The sequence below is a fragment of the Castanea sativa genome, chromosome 7 (assembly GCF_040712315.1).
Source record: "Castanea sativa cultivar Marrone di Chiusa Pesio chromosome 7, ASM4071231v1".
NCBI lineage: Eukaryota > Viridiplantae > Streptophyta > Magnoliopsida > Fagales > Fagaceae > Castanea > Castanea sativa.
The window spans coordinates 6,312,837-6,339,699 of NC_134019.1; the positions used below are offsets into that span (position 1 = coordinate 6,312,837).

The 26,863-nt window shown below is 33.7% G+C and overlaps 1 protein-coding gene across 1 annotated transcript; it reads right to left on the bottom strand.

Annotated features, from left to right (window-relative positions):
• LOC142643900 (cyclic nucleotide-gated ion channel 1-like) lies at nt 1–26,863 on the bottom strand. The gene is made up of 8 exons (XM_075818619.1): nt 26,820–26,863; nt 25,425–25,824; nt 23,940–24,155; nt 15,856–16,142; nt 14,755–14,866; nt 1,647–1,842; nt 1,320–1,540; nt 1–486 (listed from the first exon to the last, which is right to left on the bottom strand). Exons 1-8 carry the CDS (start codon nt 26,861–26,863, stop codon nt 1–3), a joined length of 1,962 nt encoding a protein of 653 aa, XP_075674734.1.

The following is a 26,863-nucleotide window of genomic DNA, read 5'->3' on the forward strand; positions in this document are numbered from 1 at the left end:
TCAAGTACTACTAGATTCAGAAGTTTTTTTAAAGCACCAACACTTGGATTCAACAACAACATCAAGCTCTGCTGGATTCTGATCGTGGAGCGAGATTCCTTGAGTGGAAGCTGCGACAATATCCTTCAAGTCGTTGGCCATCAGAGCAAAGACTTCCAATTTCGTGTGGGTTTTGAGGGTTTTGGAGGAAACGGGGAGTTTGGATAGGTTAAACACGTTAACAGAGGAAGGATTCCAAAGCAATTCAAGAAGTTCTTCTCCAAAGAAGTGACCTTTCTCAAGACGCTCAACATGCTTTTCTTCACCATTATTACTGCTTGGATAGGTCCATGCAATGCCGTACGTAATCAAGAATACCGCATCAATTGGGTCTCCCTCCTTAATAATGTGGCTTTGCTCGTTGTAGAACATTGGCTTGAGTGAGTCGCAGATGTTAAGCAAAAGTTGTTGATGATTAGTCAAGTCATTCTTTTTTATGATATTGAGCTGAGAAAGAAAAACAAATTAGTTGAACTACAAATCTATTTGCTAGCCAAAAAAAGAAAAGGGAGAAAGAGAGATGGTTAAGTTGAAATTAACATAAAATTCAATAATTTTTTTTTCTAAAGGACAAAAAGAGATTTCAAATATTTTTTTTATAATATATTAATTTAGAGTTGTATTTTACTATGATTGCATGGTTACAGCCTATTACAACTTTTAGGTTGAAACAAACTTTAATATCAACCAAAAACCTGATGCACATACGTTAATGCACACAAAAAAAATCTGAAATTGTTAAGTCACGATTTCCAAACAATCTTGACTTTAAGTCATGATGAAGTTACAATTTAAGTTGTTTTTTCACGTGTAAAGGTGCAAGTATTAACTTGCGTGTAATAAGTACTACTCTTTAATATTATACATTTTTATCAAGTACAAAATTAACAATTTTACTTACTAATTATAAAAGAACTTTCAAAATTTATATCTAGATTATATTAAAAGAATAGGTTAAAAAAGGATTTAATGAGAATTGAAGCCTAACTTTTTATTCTAATTTTAAGGGTATCATGTCACAGTGATAGCGACATGTATCTTTGATAAAGACCAGATATCAAAATGGTTAATTTATAGCGCATCCTAAACTAGTCAACTTATCAAAATAGTTATTTCAACCCTTTTTGGATGACTTGACCGAAGTGTATTATAAAGTATATGATATAATATAGATATTATGTATCATATTTTATTTTGGATGAAAGTTATGGTACCATTCTCAGTCATTATGCATAGGACAAAGTTATTTAGAAAAGTTATGGAGAGGTGAAGAAACTCACATTCTTTAGCAGATTTAAGCAGATATGGCGCTTCACGTCGCTTTGAAGTTTCAAAGGAAGATCAGGGATCAGGTTCTCCACATTAACATCTTCGTCTTCGTCAAATCTGTTATGTATGAACTCAATTATACGGCTTCTCATTGCTGTAGGGACCTTTTCCTTGGAAAGCCACAATTCAATGTTTGCTTCTTGTCTTTTCCTTCGTTTACTTGATTTCACAACTGTTTAGTACAATTTATTTTTCAGAATTTTGAAAATAGAATGAAAATTTTAAAAGCTAACTAGACTTTTAAAAAATCCAATTTGAAACCCCTAAAACAAACAGACCTTTCATCTCCTCACGTGCTTTCTTCTGTTCTTCATGTTTTCTGATCATCTCTTCGAGTGCTTTCTTCTCTTCTTCATGTTTTCTGATCTTCTCTTCGAGCGCTTTCTTCTCTTCTTCATAATTTCCCCCCACCATGTGTCCTTTCTTCTCTTCATATTTTCTAATTGATTTTGTAGCTCTTCGCTGCATGTACATCTGTCCCACTTCTATAAATAGTAAGTTCAATTCACAATATCTTACAATATATATTTAGGCATAAAAAAAGTATACTTATAAGTATACAACATCTCATTCTTTCATACACTATACAAATTCACTGGATAATCTAAAAAAAAAATCCATTACCCTAAAATTGAGAAGTATAGCTCAAGAATATCTCTTAAAAAAAAATTAAATGTAAAAAAGGAAGGAGGGGTTTGATGGTGGTCATGCACATGGCATAATAAAATGTAATTGACTTTGAAAAAAACAAGGATTTTAATGAAATCTTTGATGAAGTTCAAAATAATAAATATATATTATGAAGTTTCATGGTATTGGAAGACCACAAACAATAAATGTTATGATGTTCTAAGATGGTGAAGTTTGAAGTAAAGAGTTCCAAGCCGGTTCATCTAATTTACTTATTGTATTAATAATTTATAGGAAAAGTTAATGGATGCCAAAAGAGCATTCATTTAGGAAGTGCTTTCTTAAAATTTTTTATAGAAAAAGAATAAAACATAGCAATAATACTATTTTTGGTTCTTACATTTTAGGGTCATAGTCAATTTGATCCCTATTGTTAACTCACTAGCAAAAATACCTACGTAGCTAATGGTGTATATTACTGGCATGTTTAATGCTGATATGTGTAAATTTTAGTGTCCATATCACCGCTTAGATGGCAAAATTAGCCCATCAACATTTTAAAAAAACAATTAACCAATTTTATCCTTTTTATTATTTTTTCTTTTAATTTTGATGTCGCAGAAGCCTGAAAAAAGCACACATAATGCTCTCTTAATGGGATAGAAACCAAACTGTTAATTTTTGGTAGTAAAACTTGAATCTACGAGGGATTTCCCTGAATTTACAAAGAGATAAAAACTAGAATCCATCAGAAGAAAATTTGACAAAACATTTGTGTTTATTGATAATAGTCTGAAAACTGATTTGCCTTTAGAGGCTACAATGCATTTAAATAGTAAAAACAAAACCAAGGGCAACTAGAAATCTTAAGACGGCCTAATTTGACTAAAAAATATTAAAAGCACCTACAAAGAAGGAACTAAATACCCTAAACCTAAAATAAATAAATAAATTACATAAAAAGACTAAAATTAAATAATTATAAAATTTAGAGAAACCGTGTCCTACATTAAATTTTCTTACCATTTCTCGGTAGCCAAACTGATTTTATTTTTATATTCTTAATTTTATTTTTCACTTTCTTGCTATTTCTTTGTAAACAGATAGCTTTTCATTTTCATTTTCTCAATTTTATTTTTTACTTTCTTGCAATTTCTTGGTAACTAAATAGTGTCACATGCATTAGGTTTTTCCTTCAACATCATTAACCCATATCCATCACCACCAACCCAAAAATAAAATTTCAACCACAACTAAGACATATCACAAATCAAAGAAGGAGAGAGCGAGTGGGTGAGTCCATAAAAAGTAGAGATAGAGGGAGAGAGCGAGGAGACCACCTTGACTGTGGCTTGTGGTGGTGTATAGTGAGGAAGGAGAGTGACTAGTGATGATTGGCGAGCCCCAGAAGGAGAGCTACTGCCAGCAATCTAGGATGACAAGAACTCATCAGTCATCACTAAATTGTTAAAACCATACACAAAAAGCACCTGAAGAAGAATGGGACGCTATGCTTCTCTTTCTTCCTTCTCATTTCAATATATAAAAAAAAAAAACACAAACCCATCAAACCAAAGTCAATGGGAATGGTTGTACTTAATACTTAATAGATCCATGGCATCACGTGGTCGGTATAGGTCAAAGAGTTGTGTTCGTGTATCACTTCCTCAAAAGTAAAAATGTCATCCCAGATCTCTACTCTAAATTTCTTAGCTATTTGTATTTTTTGTTAGGTTCTAAGACCTTAGGACTATTGTATTAGAACTTCAATATGTAATGTGTTGGCAAACCATGATCAAAACATAGAGTCTAAGTTTAGGTTTGCTCATAGTGTGTTTAATTGTCAAATTGGAATTGAGTGATTGCAAAAATTATTGGACAAAATCTGCAAGACTCGATCAGTCGAAAATTAGACTCGATCGATCGAACCACGTGTAGATTTATTTTTCTACAGAAATTCCAATTCAGCCTAAGCCCATTTGACATGTAGGGTTAAGTGTTTTACTTCATATATAAAAGGAAAAACCCTAGCTACGTTTTAGAAGTCTTTTGAGTGTTGTGTGGTAAATCTTTTGTGAGATCTAGAGATGTTTACCTTCATACACACACATAGGGTTATCAAGATCAAGATTCATGTCAAGAGCTTGATGATTATTTCAGTTGCTGCTTAAAGAACTTAAAAAAGATCTAAAACTTTTGAGTGGAGCCTCAAAGTCACAAATAGGAGAACTTGTGGTTGCTATGGATCAAGGAAAGAAGTAGTCTGTGGACTCGGAGCTGTCATATGATCGTGATAGTAAGTTTTCTATACAAGGTAGTAATAGGATGTTAGTGGTCTAAGTCTTATTGTACAACTTCAATTCTTTCTTAGTGGATCTGTTTTTTACCTTAAGGATAGTTAGGTTAATCCTCCTTAAGTTTTTTACCGGTTAGGTTTTCCTGGGTTATCATATCGTTGTGTACTTTATATTTCCGCATTATTTACATGATATGATTTGATTGTGTTAACCTAAATCTAATTAATTTATCTAAGTATTCACTTGGCTAAATAACTAGGTTAAATAACCTGTGTTTAAGGGGTCTAAAACTTTACAAGTGGTATTAGAGTGGGTTAGTTCTAGTGTTTAGATCTGTTGATCTAAGAGTCGATCCTTGACCCCTGTTGTCATGGAACACGGTCACTTTCTTGTAATCCCATCTCACTTTGATAGGAACAACTATACCTACTGAAAAGTAAGGATGAAAGCATTCCTAAAATCTATTGATGAGAGAATTTTGAACTCTGTTGAATACGGATGGGAGAAGCCGACTACTCCTATAAACGACTGGTCAACTTCACAAAAAGAAGCAGCCGCTTTTAATAGCAAAGTCATGAATGCTATTTTTCATACTGTTTCTATAGAGGAATTCAAGAGAATCTCAAATATTGAGATTGCTCATACTGCTTGGAATATTCTCCAAACTATGCATGAAGGCACAAAGACAGTTAATATTAATAAATTACAACAGTTAACTACCAGATTTAAAGGCATTAGAATGTCTGATGATGAATGTTTTGATGAATTCTATGCTAAATTGAATGATATTGTTAACTTTACTTATAATTTGCGTGAATTTATGATCAACCTAAGATTGTTAGGAAGATACTTAGATCCTTGACTGAGAACTTTAGACCTAAAGTGACTGCCATTACTGAAAGTAAGGATGTGGACTCCATCTCTGTTGATGAGCTTGTAAGATCTCTCTAGTTCTATGAGCTAGACCTACCTAAGACAAACAAATCTAAATCAATGGCTCTTAAGTCAGTTAATGATATTGATGAGAATGGATTTGATGATGAACTCTCTTCTATAGAGATTGCTTATCTTGCCAAGAATTTTAGAAACTTTCTTAGAAACAACAACAAAAGGGAAAAAGGTAAAAACAATGCTGAAATTAGAAACTTTAAGAGGAATGAACCAACTAAGGTTAATAATACTGATAAATCAAAAGAGAAAGCTGGTTAAACTTCTAGTAACTCTCTAGGTGAACAATATTTTAGGTGTCAAGGGTATGGTCATGTAAAATCAGAATGTCCTACATTCTTGAGATCAAAGGGTAATGCTATGGTTGTAACCCCTTAATGATGATAAAGTTTCTAACCACGAGTTTGGTAGTGATGAAGATGGAAACTTCATTGCATTACCCTTAGTGACAATAAAGTTTTTAACCACGAGTTTGGTAGTGTTAGGGTTGAAGCGAACCCTTCTGATAGGGAACTCTCTGAATGTGCTGATTTGCAAGAAACTTTCAATTGTCTATGCAAGGTTGTTGCAAAGGATGCAATGTTGTTGCAAATGATGCAATGAATGTTGACAGGTTTAAAGAAAATTGCCTCCCTTGAACTTGATAAGAAAGATTTGTTGTTAAAATTGCTTGATGCTAATACTTTGATTGATATGGTGTAGACTGAAAACATGTTACTGCTTAATAAGATTAAGAACTTGAAACTAGAATTATTTGTTGCTAGAGAACAAAAAAATAGGTCTGCTAGTTTTAAACTTGATCACATGTTGAATGTTCAAAAGTCTCCCTTAGACAAAACTGGTTTAGGTTTTATAGATAGCATCTCAGTGTTTGAAACTCATTGCATAAACTTTGTTCTTTCTTTTAAGCCTCCCAAGAGTGAGATTGTCAAACCAGTAGAAGGTACTTCACCTCCTAGGAAGATTAGGGTAGATCTTAAAGAGTCTAAGCCTAAGAATCCTAACCTCCCTAAGGATAAGAAGCATGATAGGCCTTTGTGGGTTTGTCATTTTTGTGAAAAGGTTGGACATACTCACCCAAATTGAATCAAGTTGCAAGCTGCAAAGTGAGCAAATAAGCCAAAAGTACTTGTGCCTCAAGCACAAGACCCTATGGTACTTACTGGTGAATTGGTAAAAGCGTTAAACCTTTATACCAATCCTAGAGTAGCTCATCATTCTAATGTGAATAATAACTTCAGACCCAGAGTTGCATCTTAGAAGTTTTGAAATGAAAGGCTCAGTCTAATTAAGTTTTTCTGACATGGTCCTTGTGTTTTATCTCAATACTCTTTGTGACCATTCTTCTTTTGTTGTTTTGTTTTTCTTTTTGCATTTAGGATATGCATAACATTACATTCATGCATTTCATGATAGGTTGTTTTTGCTATTTTTTTTTTAAATAAAAATAAAAAAAGGGGGAAGGAAAGATATGTTTTGTATCATATATATTGGATTTGTAATCAAAGTTGGCCTATTACCTTTACATAACATGCTTGTGTACCTTGTTTAGTTTGGATGAGCTTACTTTTTCCTGCATTTTACTAGTTTTAGCTATGTAGTGCATGTTGTGTGGGAGTTGTTAATTTTTTTTTATCACATGATCTTGATTTTGAAGTCACATACTTTTGATTGTTAGAACTAGAACTTAATGAGTAAGGCATAAATAACCATCTCATCACTATTTATTAGCCAATCATGAACACCTTAGTACATATCATAAGATTTTGTGCTCAAGATAGTGTAGCATATGCACAAAAAGAATATAAGGTGTAGCTTCGGATTAATAATAAAATTGATGTGTACATTATTGGACTATATTAAAGATGACACAAATAAATAAATTAGTGTGTACATTATCTAACTTAAATATCAATTTGACAATGAAATAAAATTGGTGCATACATTATGAAGAAAAACAAATAGAAACTTACATGATTGCAAGCTTATTTCCTAGGAGATGTGAGAGTTATATGATATAACTCTTTAAGTGATAGTCTCTTTTAAATTTATGTGATGAATAATGTAAAAATTGTGATTGATTACTATCTACATATCACCTTACATGTATCTCAGGCTATTACTAGTTGCACACACTACACAAGTTATTCTTTGCTAAACTTAGTACATGATATTGTGTGTGAATTTGTTTTGGCCATCCAAAATTATATGATCCTTGATTTTGATGCAAAATATGTTTTTGGGTTTTGGGGACAATAGTATGAAAATCTTGTTTTTGGAAGATCTGGGTTGAGTTCAAGTATTTTTGAAAAACTTTTAATCTCACACTTATGCATTTCATTCATGAAATAAAGTGGTTTGAGTGTTTTTTGCATAAAACCTTCTTAGTTTTTCAAAATTTCAGATTTTCAATCGATCAAAGCTTTTGCTTGACCGATCGAAATTGTGATTAAAAATTTGGTTTGAATTTACCTGGCTCGATCGGTGCTTGATTGATACTCGATCAATCAAATCTATTTTTCGATTGATCGAAATTCGAAAGTTTTGTTTTTAAAAAGGTTTTTCTCCTCACGTGCTCTTCACTTTTTCAAACCATTTCAAGAACTTTTCTTCATTTATCTCCTCAACTAATCCAATCTAAATTTTTTTTGCTGTTTTCTTCCTCAAATCTTCAAGGGTTTTTGTCCTCAAGTGTAGGTAAGTCCTTTATATCCTTCTTCTTGAATAAAATCACATTTTTCATGCATTTTCTTTAGGATTTTCGAACAAAAGAAATTTGGAGTTTTTGTTGTTTGGGTTATTTTTGTTCATATTTGATCATTGGGTTTTTGTTCTTAGATGATATATACATGAATTCCATGCATTAATTTGTTTAATTTTGTGATTTGAGAAAAATTTGAAATTCTAGAGCGTGGAACTGTGTGAAATTGGGGATTTTGTTCAATTGGGCTTAAATTTGTGAAATTGACTTGTGTTTTTGATAGATTAACACATTATATGATATTTCCTAACTAATATAATGGTTAATTGTTTAGTTTGGTTCAATTTTTGAAATTGGGTTTTTCAAATCTGGGGTTTTTGGACTAAAACTCTATGTTCAAGTCAATTGATAGTTTATAAAGTAAAATTGAACAAATTTCAATGCATTAGAGCATGCATCATATGTGCAGTCTGCCTTGGTTTTCCTTTGTTTTCTTTTTTCCCTTCATTCTAAACCCTTAGCATCATGGTTGGGAAAACTAGAGCCAACAAGAAAACCACCACCCCCTCTACCCCTGAGTTCCAGAGTGATAGGTTTAGAACCATTAAGTGTCAAAAAACCTATGAGAAACTTAACATTTCTAGGTCTGTTTAGGTTGAGCGTAGAGTCATTCTAGATGAGCTTGATGGGGAGATTCAGAGGAATTTTGAGCGTAGGGGTTGATTACCTCTTTTAGATGTTGAGCATCCTCCTCCGGCTACTTTGATTAGAGAGTTCTACTCGATCATTTCTGTCCACTTCGATGATTCCAACATTCAGTTTGTAAAGAGTTGGATAAGGGTTGAAGAGTATGTCATTACTCCTCAGGTAGTGGCCTCTGCTCTTGGTGTACCTTTGGTACAGTAGCCCGTGTATCCTTATTCAGAGTCTCCACCCCTTGATGACATTATGTCACTCCTCATTGGTACTTCCATTAGATGAGGTATTGATCCTCATATCACTTCCCATGAGCTTACTGAGCTCAATTATTTATTTATTTATTTTTTTTTTTTTTTCAGATTTCTTGTCATAGTATTTGACCTATCTCTCATCTTCATACTATTCCCATTGAGAGATGTGCATTTTTGTACGCTCTCGTCACTGATGCTTCGATGAGTTTTCCATCTCTTTTCATTAGCTCAATAGTTGAGGTTCATAGGAGTAGTGCCAAATCTCATGGTTTGTTTTTCCCAATTTTCATTCATAGGATTTTGTTAGATTTAGGTTTAGATGACTTTCCCACATTTGAGCCTGTCCATATCATAGCTTCTATAGGTTCCACCTTCCTTAGGCAAAGAGCTGCTAAGTTAAAAGCTAACTCTAAGCGCCCTAGAGTCGAGTCTTCTGCAGGTGATGCATCTAGGCCTCCTCCTTCAAATAATCCTTTTGCTGAGACATATGTAGACCCAACAGCTGCCGTGGATCCTCCACCATCTACATTGAGCAACGCCTCTATCTGTGCCACTTTGGATACGGTTGTGATTGTTTAGGCGACGCATGGACAGATTTTGTTGGATTTGGTTAATGAGGTTGCGGCCTTACGAGTAGATTTGGCACATGCTAGAGGTTCTACTCCACCTTTTGATGATGATCCTTGATTGCCCTTTGTCAAATTGTCACAAAAGGGGGAGTACATTCACATATGGAGATAGGGGGAGTTTATAGATTGTATCTAGGAGTTTCTTGATAGATTGTATCTAGGAGTTTCTTGATGTATCTTTGGTTTATGGCTTATGATGTATTTCTTTTTTAGCTTTGATGTATTTATTTTTGTGTGTTGTATATGTTAGAGGGAGACATTTTTCTTTGTTTACTTCTTTAATTGTTTCTTGTTTCACATATGGTACATTTGATTATTGATTTATATTTATGAGGTTATTCATGATATATGTCTTTTATTTTATGTTTTGTGAAATCAAGAAGTTTAATTTTGGTTTACTTGTATTTTCCACACATGCATTTATGTGTTTGTTGAGTGTTTCAGGAATTTATAGGTTAATTCAATTGTGGCTACTATCTACATTGGCAACTGATAGATAGTAATTAGGTTGAATTGTCATTAGGGTTTTTTTTTAATTTGATTAGACTATTTTTAACTTTGAGCATTTCATTTTTGTGAAGTGTTTTGTCACGGATTGCCAAGGGGGGAGATTGTTAGATTCTAAGACCTTAGGACAATGTATTAGAACTTTAACATGTAATGTGTTGGTAAACCAAGATTAAAACATAGAGTCTAGGTTTAGGCTTGCTCAAAGTGTGTTTAATTGTAAAATTGGAATCGAGTGATTGCAGAAATTATTAGACAAAATCTGCAAGACTCAATTGATTGAAAATTAGACTTGATCGATTAAACCTCGTGCAGATTTATTTTTCTGCAAAAATTCCAATTTAGCCCAAGCCCATTTAACTTGTAGGGTTAAGTGTTTTACTTCACATATAAAAGGAAAAACTCTAACTACGTTTTAGAAATCTTTTGAGTGTTGTGTGGTACCGGTGAATTTTTTGTGAGATCTAGAAGTGTTTACCTTTATACACACTCATAGGGTTATCAAGATCAAGATTCATGTCAAGAGTTTGATGATCGCTTCAGTTGCTGCTTAAAGAACTTAAAGAAGATCTGAAATCTTTGAGTGGAGTCTCAAAGTCACAAGTAGAAGAACTTGTGGTTGTAGTAGATCAAGAAAAGAAATAATTCGTGGATTCGGAGCTGTCACATGGTTGTGGTAATAAGTTTTCAACACGAGGTAGTAATCAGATGTTAGTGGTCTAAGTCTTACTGTACAAATTTCAATTCTTTCTTAGTGGATCTGTTTTTTACCTTGAGGATAGCTAACTTAAATCCTCCCTAAGTTTTTTACTAGTTAGGTTTTCCTGGGTTACCATATCGTTGTGTAATTTACATTTCTGCATTATTTACATGATATGATTTGATTGTGTTAACCTAGATCTGATTAATTTATCTAAGTATTCACTTGGCTAAATAACTAGGTTAAACAACCTGTGTTTAAGGAGTCTAAAACTTTACATTTTTCATGGATTAATTATTTTAATTTTTGGTGCTAGTGGTTTGCCTTTTTTAATTTTGAATTTTTCATAATTAATTTTTTTATTATTTAGATCCTAATATGGCATTTTCTAAATGCTAATTAATTTTTTTTATAATATTTTGTATTTATCTATACTATTAATAAGATAATTTTCCTATTTCTTCTTCAATTTTTGACATACCAAAATATCCTCATACAAATTTTGAAATAAAAAACCCTTTAGTTTATTTTTTTTTTCCTACAAAAAAGCAAAAAAAGTTAAAACAATAATACTATCTCACATACAAAAGTTAAAAAAAAAAAAAAAAAAAAAAACCACTATTCTTACTACTCATTTGTATTCAAATGTCTGATTCCTATCTATATTTGTTATTTATTTGAATTTAAATACTGCAATTGTCTTTATAAAAAAAAATTATACAAAATTACTTCTTCCAACAAAAAAATCCACTACCTCACATAAAAACTACTCATTCTTATCTTGAAATTTCTATGGGTTTTTTTTATATTTAAATTCTTTAAAATATTCCAAAATTTTTGTGTCCAAATTCTACACAGTTATCACAAATCTCTCTATCCACACTAACGTATATCATTTTTCTCTCGTTCAAATCTCAAATTTTTTTACTTCTTACAATTCTTATCCTAATCAATAAATTCAAATGTCTCATTGAGTTTCAACTTCTTACGGTTCTCTATCTCATTTTTTTTTTTTTTAAAAAGGTTCCCTATCTCATTTTTAAACACTATTCCACGTTATCTTACCTCCTTCTTTAAAAAATAAAATACACATGGTTATTTATATATCACTTTTAAGCATTATAACACTAAACTAAAAAAAAATAAATAAATAAATAAATGAAAAAGAACATTATAGCGCACGCAAAGCGCATGTGATGAGTTTAGTACTATTAATAACAGGATTCTTTGTTTGGTTTTCAACATTTTGTGTACTAAAATAACTCTCACACAAATTCTTAAACTCTCTAAAATATCCTTATCTTATCTATTATATTAAATTATTAATAACAAGATTTCCTATTTGTTTTTCAACATTTTGCCCACTAAAATACTCTCACACAAATTATTAAACTCTCTAAAATGCCCCTATTTTATAGTTAAATAATTTTAAATTAAAAAAAATACAAACTGGTTAAAAGAGTAATTTAGTATTCCTAAGTTTTAGGCATTTTCCTTTATCTTCTTCATTCAGTTTAAAACTTTAGACACTATCTCTATATCATTTTTAAACATTATTCCACGTTACTTTATCTCTTTCTTAAAAAAAAAATACACACGATTATTTATATATCACTTTTAAGCATTATAACTCTAAACCAAAAAAACAAATAAATAAAAAAGAGTATTATTGCAAGTGCAAAGCTTGTGTGATGAGTCTAGTGCCACATAAGTTTTAATTGTGCCAACCGGGCACACCATTAACCACGTAAATATTTTCTGTTAATAACTTGATGGTAGGTACCAAATTTATTTTAAATTGAAAATAATAGGAATTGACCACCGCGCACCCTTGGTACGGTGGTCGCTCTACAAGTATAAATACTTGTGGAGTGCGAAGGATAAGGACCGGATTTTAAGTCTCCACGAGTGAGCTTTACACACATATACATTTAGATTAGGCTAGAATAAAAATTCTATCTTGTATTAAAAAATAAATAAATAATAATAATAGGAACCAAATTAACTACTACCAAAATGTAGGGACTAAATTGACTATGACTCCAAAATATAAGTACCAAAATGGTATTTTCAATAAAAAAAATATATAATTTATCATAGCTTTTTATATTTCCCATTAAACTAGTATCAAAACTTTTATAAAATGATCAATTAACAAATATTATAAGGGCACCCGTAGACTCTTAATTTATATTTTTAAGTTTACCCATATTGCTATATTAATCCTTTTAAGGAAATTAGTGCAGTAAAATGAACTGATTCATTTTCTGGTGCAAGCCTTTTGAGCTTTCCCTTGAAAAGCGTAAGTGGCCTCTAGTTGGTGAGTCACAATCCTTAAGTGAGTCTGCGAATGAGTCCCTAAGTAGATCATTAGAGAGGTTGAGGAGGTCTCTCTCCTCAAGTTAGTGATTCTTGAGTCTATCCTATTTCCTTACTTTTGTATTTCTTTCTTGAATACCATCAACGAAATTTCTTATTTTATTGGCCATTTTCTTCCTCTATCTAGTGTATCAGAGCAAGTTATTAGTTACCTCTCTGATGTTGTCAAGACTACGTGGAAGAGGAAATTGTGGTGGACGTTCAACACCTTTAGGTGATGTTTTATAAGGAAACGAGGTTAAGGAATTAAGGCAATCAAATGCTTTTCTCTAATGTATGTTTGAGGAGTTTTTTAGTAGGTTGCCAAGGCCGCACCCTCAAGCAATCCTCCTTTCAGATTAGGAAGAAAATGATGAAAATGACATGGAGGATATGAGTTCCACTTTTTTGACATCGACTGGTCATGCTGTTGAAGGGTTCAAGTGACCAAGTCAAGGAAAAGGGTGTGGTAATGGCTGTGCAGTTGAGGTCCTAGAATTGTTGCCTGATAGAGAAGCTGAAAATTCTTGTTATGAAATGTGTTTCTTTTTTTTTTTTTGGTTATGAAATGTGTTTTGGCAGCACCAATTATCCAATTTTTTAGTTAGGTTGGGCTTGGTTTTGACTAGGGTTGTCGTTTGGGTTTAGAGAGTGTGAAGTGGCCACACTTTAGTGCATGCAAAACCATTACAATTCAATTTTGGGTCAGATTATGCATCGTTTTGGGTTGGGGTTAACATTTGTTGTTGTTGGTCCCTTTTATTTCCTCTATGGATTAGCTAGCCCTACCATCACCAAAACATAGCAAAAGGTTGTTATTATGATTTTAGTGTCTACAGTCTACCTATCCTATTTGGATTTGATTGTACATTTGTAAAGTTAATAAGACAAATTATTCTTCATCACAGATTTCTTCTCAGAAAAGCGAAAGACAAATTATTCTTTATCACGATATTTTTTTTAATCAATATATCAATATAAATAACAGTTAACACCAATACTAATAACGGGAACAATAATGAAAAATGACAATAATAATAATAATAATAATAATAATAATAATAATAATGATGATAATAATATTATGAGATTAACACTAGTATATTATCAATGTAATACTAGAAGAGGATGATTAGCATATTACTTTTTTTTTCTTTTTTTATAGAAAGATTAGCATATTGCTTCGAAAATTAATGTTGTGTCATTCTTCCTATCTACAAACCTCTCTTTCTGCTCTCTCTCTACTTCATAATTGTACAACTAAGGGTCCGTTTGGATGTAGCTGAAACTGAAAACTAAAAAACACTGTAGTAAAATAATTTTTTAATGTGTAAAAAATACTGTTCATGGCCAGTGAACAATGAACAAAGCGCGTCTAGGAAAAGGAAAAATTAAAACCCACTGGTACTGTTCATGGAAAAAGTCAACAATCACGGCTTAAAAAAAAAAAAAAAAAAACGCTAAAACGCCAGACATGTGAGTTTTCAGCCGGATCCAAACGCTCTCTAAAACACACACACACACACACACACACACACACACACACACATATATATATATATATATATATATATATATATATATATATATATACACACACATAAATATATAATTAAAAATAGAAAAAAAAAAAAAAAAAAAAAAAAAGAAAGAATTGGGCACTTACCTGCAAATTTCCCAAGAAATATATAAATAGTAACAAGCCGAAGATGGAAATACAAAGTGAAAAGCAGTTTTCCCATATATAGTCACTTGTATGGAGATTTGAACCAAAAGAACTGCAAAATGGCACAACGGTAATGTATTAGATATTAATTTAGAAGTTTGAATACTACATTAATGCAAAAAAGTAAGAATGTAGAAAATTTTACATGAAATGAATAAGTTAAGAGAAGATGTAAAGATTTATGCTTGTGCTTCAATGTAATAAACAAGGTCAAGGATCATAGGTTTTAGGTAGGGTTATCCATTAGTAACCCATAACCTACAAACCCAACTGGACTCATATAAGAAAAATTGATCGATTCAATCAATGCGGCGGCTGACGGGAGGTTTTCAATTTTTCCTTCAAAATCCGATGATGTTAGGTTGATTTGTAGGTCTTTGCATGAAAATTTGACTCCAACCGATCTGACGGATTACTACCATTAGACTAGACTTCAATGTTCTCCGCTATATATAGTGGGATTCTGACCAAATCTGGTGAGATCTCGACCAGGAGCAAGGTTAGTTGGGTTTTGAAAAGATAGAAATGCTCAATGAGGACCTGATTGTGCTACCTTAACTTGGACGGTATAGGGTACTAGTAATAATCTTCCAAACGAAAATTTTTAACTTGAAAGGGATGTGGAGTTTCCATAATGTCTTCCAGTCTTTATCCGTCGTATTCTGATTGCTTCAGTTAGTCTGCCTAACACAGAGGGGCCAAAATACTTTTGGCAATAAGATAAGTCTTAAGCCACTTGGCTGACAGTTATCTACCAAGACTAATGGTTTAACATCAAGTATAAAGGTCTGTATGTAGGGGTATAAATCACCTTGGAATTACTCCCTACTTTCTGCAAACAAAATTAGATACTAAAATAATTAAGAGTCTAAAAAAATCGAAGGACAATGAACACGCTTGCTTAGCAAAAGACAATGAAGAGTCTAATAAATAAATCCCTATTGCCATGTATTGCTTGCCCCTTAGATTTCTCAAATAATTAAGAGCACATTGCAATAGCTTAATTATTATGGAGTAATAAAGAGTATAATATGTGCTAACCACAGATTTCGCATGCCCCACCAGAAACTAAAAAATAATTTTTGTGGAAAATCTTCAGATTCTAAGGTACCAGACTGAAGGGATTCACCAAATATTCCAAAATCAAAGGTCGTTGAGTTTGGTGGATTTATAGGACATATGTCACTTATAAAAGAGAGATTTCCAAAGCTGTGGTCACAGTTAAAAGAACTTTGAAGTTGAACACATCCATTATGATTTTGACACGCTATGTGCCAGCAAGCTGCCAATCGTAGAGCAGAGAAAAAATACCAAAAGGCTCCCAACACCTAAAAGAACGAAAAATCAGTAAGTTCTCTATGGATATCGTAAGCAAATAATATTAACTGTTACTACAACAACAACAACAACAATAAAAGAAGGAAAAGAGAACTCGTAAGATATGAAACTTCTACTTATTATCTTTAAGTGGTTATAAGAAAAGATGTAGAAATAAATCATTCTCAATAAAGTGAATCTACCCCTATCGTTCTTCTTTAATTACTTAGCAAAAGACAATGAAAACAAAGGGTCTTTTGGTGCTTTGCCCCCACAATAATATTGCTAGGAGAGAGTTGGACATTGGCTTTATAAGCATCTAAGCTAGCTTAAAATTTAGAGAACTCTTTATGAGATGGGCTTGGGATTTTCTAAGAAAATCGTCACTCGAGCTTCTTATTTGGCATGGGGTAGTAGTGCCAAATAAAAAACAAGAAATTAAGAGGAGAATTTGGATGCTCAAGGCAAAGCTCTTGCTTAGGGTAGGGGTTTTAATTCGGGTTATCATGTCGGGTTCGTTTTGTGTTGAGATAAGGGTATTTAACTAAATGCCTAAACCTGAACCCAAACTATTTAATAATCATGTCATGGCTCTTCAACCCTAATTTAACCTATTCATGAAGTGAGTTAACACGACCCAACCCACTTGACATGCTTAATAAATAAGTCGTGTTAGGTTGACACAAATGTGACACAACCCGTTTCACTCCACTTAATATTAAATATAATATCCATATAGAAATAAGCTCTTTACATCTTGAAAGTAATGCATATACTCTAAGTTTTCAACTCACATTCAAGATAACATAGTTAATAAAAATATAACATCCATTAAGAAATAAATTATTTATACTCCAAAAAAAGTGCATACACTTCAACCCAAATTCAAAATAACATAATTCAACAAAAATATAACATCCACAGAACTCGCCAAATGATAAGTATCAATATTGAAAGAATTGGTGTGCAAACAGTAGACAGAACATAACTATGATTTAAAAAGTTTCAATTTACAATTATATTACTGGTAAGTTTTTGTAATTATTCACTTTTCTTTTTTAAGTTTAAAATATAACTTGGATATAAAAGATATTTGACAAATCTAAAATAAAATGAATATTTATTTACTATACAAGTTAAACGGCTTGTGTTAAATAGGTCATTTTGGGTTGACAAAAATAAATTGGCGTGTCAAATGTGTTTATTGCAAGTTACACAGGTTGACCCACTTATGACACGCGTCGCTTTTGGATCAACCCATTTATGACTCAAACCTGCTAAGGCCCAGCCCTAACTCATAAAAATATGTGTCGCATTCTCAAGTTGGGTCAAACATTGACACTCCTAGCTCAAGGGAGATTCGTCAACAGACTATTTTCCAAAAGTGGCTTTAAGGCCAGATTTTTTAGCCTTATAGTTTGTTCAAGAAATTTCAATCCCTATTTAGGTTACACTGACAAATATTAACCAAAAACCAATAGCGGAATTAAGATTTTACTTCAGAGGAGATTTTAACTAACATACATATGTCTCCATATACATATATACATATGTAGATATAGACATATTGTTCAATTCAGAAAATTTAAATGAAACTCATTCAAATACTAATTGGCATTTTAATGTTATAAAACCAATGAAAATATAAAATATCCTTTATATTTTGTTTAGTTGTTAAGGTTTTAAAATATAAATAAGCCGTGTTATAATTTTTCATTTCTAAAATTACAATTATGATTCTCATATAATGATTTTGAGTAATTATATAAACCTCAAATATATCTTATGTTAATTTTTATTAAACTTATAAAATGATTAAGTTATAGAAAAATTAAGCCATATAGTAATTATTTGTGCATTTAAAACATATTCAAACTATGGAGTTTATTGTATAATTATTATAATTATTATTACTTACAAAACCATTTTTTATGAAAAATAATAAAATCACATAAAGCATTTGAACTTTTAACCCTTTTGAAGGTAACATTATTATTATTTCTTTGTATTTTTCATTTTCAATTAAAAATTTTAATTCTTTATTTTCTTCTTTTAAACATTGATAAAATAAGAAATATATATTTTTTACTTTTCAGTGAAGTTTGACATAAAAAAATATATCTAAGAATTTATTATTATTATTATTTTTGAGCAGCAGATGAATAACCTCTGAAATAGAAGTTATCAGAATGTTGACAAGAATCATGAGAAGCAAGAAGACTTGGCTGAATCAGTGACAAGGAAAGCTGCATTAGTGAAGGAAGAAGCAATACAACAAGAAAAACAATAGTAGCTTAAGTAATAAAACTCTGTGTAGCTTAGTGTATTTATAACTGATTAGTTAGTTATAGCACGTGAGAATGGTTGTTAGAGTATAGTGTTTTTTATTTATTTATTTTTTTTGAGAAAGAGACAATAGAATTTTATTGTTTTAAAATCTAAAGGTACATCATGAATTTAGGACAACCTGGAGACATATTTCCAGTGTGATAGATATGCATAACCCAGTCATTTAAGCCGCCCACAGGGCTTAGATAGGGATGAAGAAAAGACATAAAAGAAGACAATACAATACTGTGAAGAGAAAGATAAAGATTAAGAGCTGGACTGGGCTTCCATTAGTCTTTGGTATTCTGTCAGCAAGGTTAAGGCACCATCAGCAATGAGTTTCAGTTGCAGTTGCACCTTTTCAAAGTAGAACTTGTTTCTGGCATTCCATAGAGCCCAGGCTGTGACTGCCAAGACTTCAATGTCTCTGTGATCTAGCCTATCCTGCAGCATCCTGATCAGCACGAAAAAGTCTGCAGCCTCATTTGGACATTTTTGCAGTCTGCCCGTCACTAAAGCCCATGTATTGCGAGCAAAGGGGCATCCCCACAGCACATGACAAACTGTCTCGAGCTATTGCTTGCAAAACTCACATCATGGGTCCACTTCTACTTTCCTCCTATGCAAATTCTACCTGGTTGGTAAAATGTTTGAGCACGCTCTCCATAGAAAATTCCGGACTTTTGGGGGTACATTAATAGTCCAAATATGTTTCCAGACTTTTTCATTCCTTCGAGTATGAGAGCTCTCTCCATTGTGCTGGTGCTCTAACTGTAACACCACCTGATAAGCAGAGTTGACCGTGAAGCCTTGGACCTTATTTGCCTTCCAAACTACTTTGTCCTCCTCCTCCACCCTTGTAAGTGGTATTGCCAAAATTTCTTGGCGAGTAGCCTCATCAAACAGAGACGTCAGTTTCCCTCGATCCCACTGCTTCGTTTGCTGATTAATAAGCTCCTGCACACACATATCTTCTGGTATATCTCCATTTAGCCTTGGGGGGTGAGGGAGCCATTCATGGGATAGGACTTTAACAGTTTCACCGTTCCCAATCTGCCACTTTGAGCCAGCCAAGATTACCTCCCTCACTAAAAGGAGACTTCGCCAAACATAGGATGGATTGTGGCCCAGCTCAGCCTCCAAAAACGTTGAGTTTGGAAAGTATCTGGCTCTGTAAATACGGTAGAATAGAGAGTCCTCTTTTTGAACCAATTTCCATTCTTGTTTAGCTAGTAAGGCTAAATTAAAGGCATGTAGGTCGCGAAAACCCATCCCGCTTGTCTTCTTTGGCTTGCAAAGCTTACTCCAACTCATCCAATGTACCTTTTTTTCCTCTCTTAACTGACCCCACCAATACCTTGCCAAAATAGAGTTGATATCCTCACAGATTTGCTTTGGAATTTTGAAAATACTCATCGTATAAATTGGGACTGCTTGGGCTACTATTTTAATGAGGATTTCCCTTCCTGCCTTTGAGATAAGCTTCTCTTTCCACTCGGTTACTTTCTTTGCAATTCTCTCCCTCACACCTTTGAAAGTGTTAGTTTTAGACTTTCCGGCAATCATGGGCAGCCCAAGTTATTGCTCACAATCGTGGAGGACTTGTGCTCCCAGTATGTTTTGCATTGACTGCTTAATGTTGGTCCTTGTGTTTTTGCTAAAAAATAAAGCCGTCTTCCCTCTGTTAATGGCCTGGCCGAATGCTACTTCATAGTAGTGAAGAAGGTGTAAAAGGTTTGGCATTCCTCAATTTTAGCTTGGCAAAACAGTAGACCATCATCGGCAAATAGTAGATGAGATACACGAACTCCCCCTCTGCAAGATAGTATGCCTTGTATCTATTTCTGCTCCTTAGCTCTCTTAAGCATGGCTGAAAGACCTTCGGCACATAAGAGGAATAAGTATGGTGACAATGGGTCACCTTGCTTGATCCCTCTCGTGGGTTGTATAAATCCTTTAGGTTCACCATTTATGAGAACCGAATATGTGGCTGTATGAATTGTCTCCATTGCAAGTACCACCCATCTCTCATCAAACCCCAATCGAATCATTATCTTCCTCAAAAACTGCCACTCTACACGATCATAAGCCTTATTTATGTCTAATTTTATTGCCATCTGACCATCCCTTCCTCTTTGTCTATTCCTCATTCTGTGGAGCACTTCAAAGGCAACTGTAGTATTGTCTGTAATAATTCTTCCAGGGATGAATGCACTCTAAGTAGCGGAGATCACCCTTGGTAGAATCAGCTTTAGGCAGTTGGCTAGGACCTTTGAGAATAGGCAAGAGATCACATTGCCCAAGCTAATGGGTCGGAAATCACCTAGAGTTTGTGGATTATTCTTTTTTTGGCACCAAGACAATGTGAGTATAGTTCATTTTGTGATGTAAACGACCCGAATTAAGAGCAAATAGGAGTGCTGGATCATTCATACAAGTGAGCTGCTCCAACATTTGCTGCTTGGCCCGAAGGGAGGCTTTAGTGTTGCCAAACGCCCTCTTTTGCCATTTTATCAAGACCAACCATGTGTTTTTTTATCTTCTGGAATAAACAAAACATCAGGCTGCCTCCTTCTACTCTTTGCTGCCATGCTTGCTCAATAATCTGTCTACACTCCGGATGGGAAGCCCATTTTTCCTCAAATTTCCTGGGAACATTCTTCTTCCTATACGCTTCACTGGTTGCTTGTATGGCCAACAAGATTGGGATGTGATTCGAATAAAAAGAAGAGAGGTGTATTGCTCGGCTCCTTGGGAATAAATCTCTCCACACTTGATTTGCACAGGCCCTATCAATTCTTTCCTAAACAAACTCCACTCCAGGCCTACCATTGCTCCATGTAAATTTGCCTCCTTGAAAGCCCAAATCCATCAACTCACAGTGAGCTAGTGTATTCTGGAAAGCTAACACTAGGGGAAATGCCTTCTCAATCCGTCCTTGTTTTTCATCAAAGGATAGGATTTCATTATAATCTCCTATACATATCCAAGGCATCGACATCCTAGAATGGAGATGGCGCAACAAATTCCAGGAATTATGTTTATGGCTTTCCTCAGGGTAACCATAAAATCCTATAATTCTCCACAGAAATCTTAGGTATGTCCGAATGATAGCATCAATATGGTGCGGTGAGTAGTTTGTATATGCAGGTTAACTTCATCTTTCCAAAGCATCACTAGTCCACCACGTCTTCCTCTCCAACTTCTGTCACATGGTACAACCAAACCTCCCTGATAGTGTAACTCCTCCTTCAACTTTCTCATTTCGTCAACCATTAGCTTAGTATCCATGAGAAAGATAATTTTGGGTCTCTTTTCCCTCACCATATGAGAGAGAACGTTAACTACGCGTTGGTTCCCAAGCCCTCAGCAGTTCCAGCTTATAGCATTCATTGTGATCGGCGGCGTTGGATTATTTGTTTTTGCCATCTATACTTCCACCCTAGCCTTCTTGAAATTTGTATTTTCAAGGGCTTCATCATCCTCCCAAGTTCTATTGTCTCTCTTCAATCCTGCCTTTTTTATTTCAAAATTCATGCCCTCCTGCTTGGCTGCCTCCCTTCTGCGTAGCCCTTTCTTTCTTGTGCTTTTTTGACTTAGTGAGTTGATTGGTTACGTGGATAAGACTTCATCATGTGGTGTGTCACGTGTCCTAAGTGTACTCTGTTTTCCCTCAACATTAGTTTCTGATCCAAAAGGAATAGAGTCAATACCATAATTGATAGGGACACTATAAAGCTTCCTACTTTGAATTGCAGCATCCGAAAAATCTGTAATCCCCCCATTTATTTTTTTTTCTTATTTGTAGAGTCAACCATCATCAATTGAGTTTCCGTTGCTGTTTGATCTGCTTCCTTCTTGGGTGGGATTTTATTTGCCTTATCATTAATCCCTGATTTCTCGGCATTCTCATAAATGACCATTACTCTAGAATTTGAATTTGAATCCACCGTCGCCTATGGCGGACCTCTTCCATGATCAAACCCATCATTCCTTCCATCTGGCTGTTGAAATCCTTGTGGGCATCTCCCCATGTTCCCCTGACTGCCTCTGTACCCTGCTTTCATCCAATCTCCATATGGATTCCCTCCTTCCACCATCTCCGAGGGGACCTTGCAGAATTTTTCTTCATGGCCCAACATACCACACCAGAAACACAAGCCCACCAGCCTCTCATATTTGAACGCCACTACTGATTTATCTCCCTTAGGGCTTATCACCGGACTGCCTCGACGTAGAGGTTTGTTTAATGGAATCTCAATCCGAATCCTGAGGAATCGTGCTTGGTCTACCGTGAGAGCTTTTGAGTCCACTGCCACCACTCGGCCTAACCCACCTCCAATATCTCTCCCTGCTTCCTCGTTAATGAGGTCGAATGGTAGACCCCATACTTGCACTCACATAGGGACTGTTGTAAACGTTACTGATCTCGGCGTCATACCTTTCTCCCATTGTCTCAATAACAAGAGTTGATTCTCGAAGCTCCATGGGCCATTGTCCAGGACCCATTTAATTTGGCTCTCAATGGTGAATTTGAACTGGAATAATCCTTCCCCAATATCCACTATTTTCAAGTCATTCCCCATCTTCCAAACTGATCTCAATAGATTCTTTGCCGCTCTCTAATTAAAGGTTCGAGAGGCCAGGAACTTAACAATGAGACTGAGAGACCATTCTTCTAGTATTTTTTCTCTCGGCGTGGATCGGACTGTTATCTCCTCCCCTTCCTCCTCCGTGAGTTTTAGATTCTGTATTCGTTCTATAAAATCAGTATCCATTGCCTTGCCCACTAAATTAATAGTAGGTAAGGCGAAGAAAGCCTATCACACCCAACTGTTAGAAAGGTTGATAGAAGAGGCTCACCCGCAGTGAGAAGAAAAACTCCTACTCAGAGGAGAAGAAAATTGACTCTGTTTGACTTTATTTTTTTACTGTCAGTGTATAGTGTTACACGTGAGAAAGTTTGTTAATTAGTTTTCATTTTGGGAGTTAGTTTCCATCTCTGCTTTAGTATACATTGTATTTGTACATTGTAGATTCATTTTAATTCAATGCAATAGAGAAAGAATTCTCTCTGTTTTTTTGTTTTCTGATAGAAGCGGAACGACATTTATTTTATTTTTGTTGGGTTAGGGACAATTGTCCCCTCTTGACCCTGGCTCCGGCTATGATATGAACAAATATACGTGGTTCAGCAAAATACTTTCCTCGAAGGAGGAGAGAAAGAGAGAGATCAAATTAATGCACTATACTAAATTAGGATTACAAACTGCTCATATAGAAAACTCTATTTATTCGGCTACATTTTAGGGTTTTGAACAAAAGAAATATATAGAGTACCTATGGCTTCAAATTTATCAAGGTCGGTCGTTTGGAATCGAAATTTTTTCGAGAAAGTCAACACAACATTTATTTAAATAAAAAAAAACTTGCCAGCATTAAATTTGTGGAATATTAAATTAATACGAAATCAAACTTACATGACCAGCAAGGATGTATAGAAAGAAATTCAATATAGCTTTGACCCATAGGGTTCTATCAACATGCTCGGCACTTCTTATCAACTTCTTCCAGGACATATAGATTTGAAGAATTCTAGGTCCATATTGAAAGAGAAGAGCAGAGTTCAAGAATTTTACTTTATTTGAAGATCTCTTCTTGCTTCTCATTTCTGATACGATAATGGGAATTACCACCTGAATAAAAAATCCCAAACAAATCTTTAAGGTAAAGTCTGACAACAAAATTTGCAAAGTTCCAAACTTCTAACTTTAGGTTTTTATTTTTTATTTTTTATTTTTAGAAGATTAACTTTAGGTTATAAACAACAAATATCGAAAGTGTTAAACACAGTCATTTTCAAAGTCGTTTGTTAGAAGAAAAAAAAAATCCAAACAAATTTATTCTAACAGCAATTAGGGATTTGTTACACAAACGGGAATTTTTGCTTTGGGAGGGGTCATCAACCATAGGAATGAATTAGGTGACCGTTTTATTTTCTGGGCCAACTTTCATATTTGGGGGATGGCCATTTTTTTTACATATACATTTACGAATATTTTTTTTTAATTAATTGTGGCTTAATATTTGGTCATTTGCGCTTTCCATTCCTTAACTAATGGGTCATTTTTTCCACACACACACACACAAAAAAAAAAAAACTAATGGGTTTGTTCCCTCAAGGGTATTTTAGTAATTTTCGCGGAATATTATAGGATTCAAACGATTTCATCATGTGTTAGTGTTAGCAAAGTCAGGGGGTATTTGCTAATTTTCAATATATAGTTAAGGGCGTTAAATTACTGATTCTCTAAAAGATTTTAGTTATTAGGAAACAACACATTTAATTATTTAACTATAATTTTAATACATTGTCACATGTAAGCTTAAACTCACCCTTAATAAGTGGAGCTTAACACGTGGGGTTTTTAATATTTTAAATGAGGTAGAGTAAAACCAGAGATAATGATTTCTTGTTCTAATACTATGTGAATTATCGATTCTCTTAAAATGTTTAAACTATTAAAAAATAATGAATTTCATTTTAATCATTTAACCATAATTTTTTTTAATCTAAGATAGAAATCACGCTCTAACCGAATATAAGTGAGTGACCATCACAACATCTCAGTAATGGAGTGCGGTGGTATTTAACCATAATTCTACAAACGTGAGACATTACTTAATTTTATAGTTTAGGGAAGAATTGTGAACTACACCTAAAATAAAAATTAATTAATTAATTAAGAGAAAGAAGTGATTATTCCCTAATATAGAATAATAAATAATTTTTTTTGTTGTTGATGGAAATAGAGAACTGATCACACTATATTAAATTTTGTGTTGTTAATTTTTAATTTGTACTAACGTACTTTTGTTAGTCCCGAATCACATTAAAACTTGGGATGGGAAGAAAAATTAGTTGTGATATGGGAAACAACAATTAGATGAGAGGTCTCCCTTACCTGTGGGACGGGAAGAATAGCCAGAATGTCGATTAGGAATAGGAAGTACGGCCAAAAACACCTCCAAGCTCTTCTACAAGCACCTGCATTTTCATCTTTGGGAGGTTTCCCTTCTTTATAACAAGTGCGAATTTGGAAACAAATATGCAGAAAGTAAAAGAAATCAGTAACAGATCGCAAAGCCAGAGCGGTGGTCCACAACGTTTTGTCTATCCCAATGCACTTCTTTGATTCATTGATTAGAGGAAGGTAAAAGAACAAGGGATCCAGTAATACTGAGAACACGCACACCAATACAAATATTGAGCGCAAAATGCAAATACATTTCTTTGTTCTCTGATTCATTGCATCAACTCCTCCATTCTCGGGAATTGGACACTCAAGGTCTTGATTATTATTCCTGATCGATACACAGTAATCATAAGCATTCGCATGAGATATAATGCAAAACTTTTTAACATGGAAATTGGCTTTTTATATTTTATATATTCACTTTTCAAAACACTTCACTTCATATATTATCTATTTTACAACTCATATCATATCATATTATCTATACAAGTGTCCTATCAAAAAACTATTTATTTTACTAAAAGAGAAATGATATATCCACAATATTTTTATAATAATTTCACAAAAAAATCTAGGTGGCAAGCTATAATTGGTAGGTAAAAAAGTGACGTAAATAGAGAGCTCATATTATAATTAATAACAACTTACTACATAAGATTTGTTGTAAAATTGTAAACCAAAAAGGAAAAAAGTTGCCAAAACACACATTCCAATTTTCTTTGCTGCTTTAGAGTATATGCCTTGTGCTCCCAACACCAAAATACTCATAGATATAGTTTATAAAAAAAATACTAAATTACTATAAATCTTACGAAATAAATTATAAATTGATATGATAATGAATGTGATTGGTTTGATGTCAATACAAAATGTGTTCAAATTGTCTTTTATGAATGACATATTGTAAGACTTATATAGTAAAATTTGGAGTATATTTAGTATCACTCTAAAAGCAATTTGTTTGGGATTTTGGATTAAATCACACATGACTAGACAACAAGGTCATAATACAAAGATTACTCTATTTATCTGAAAGAAATATTTTTTTTTTTTCATTTTTGTTACAATTGTTTTGAAGATAAATGTAATATACTCATACTATACACGTTGTTAGGAGCTTTAGTTGGTGATGATGATGGCATGAGGAATGATGATGCTTGGGCAGCATTAGGCTAGTCACATGGTTTTATGTCTCCTCAACACATCAATGTTTCCTCATGTCAAATTTAATATGCTCCTAAATGCTCTTTAAGGGGGACATGTCTGGTCCCCCAACTCGAGTTGGATCATTCAACAGTGGATGGGAGTAGAAAGTGGAAGCACCTTGCTCCACATGATGCCCCAGAGCCATGGCATAAGAAGGCCAT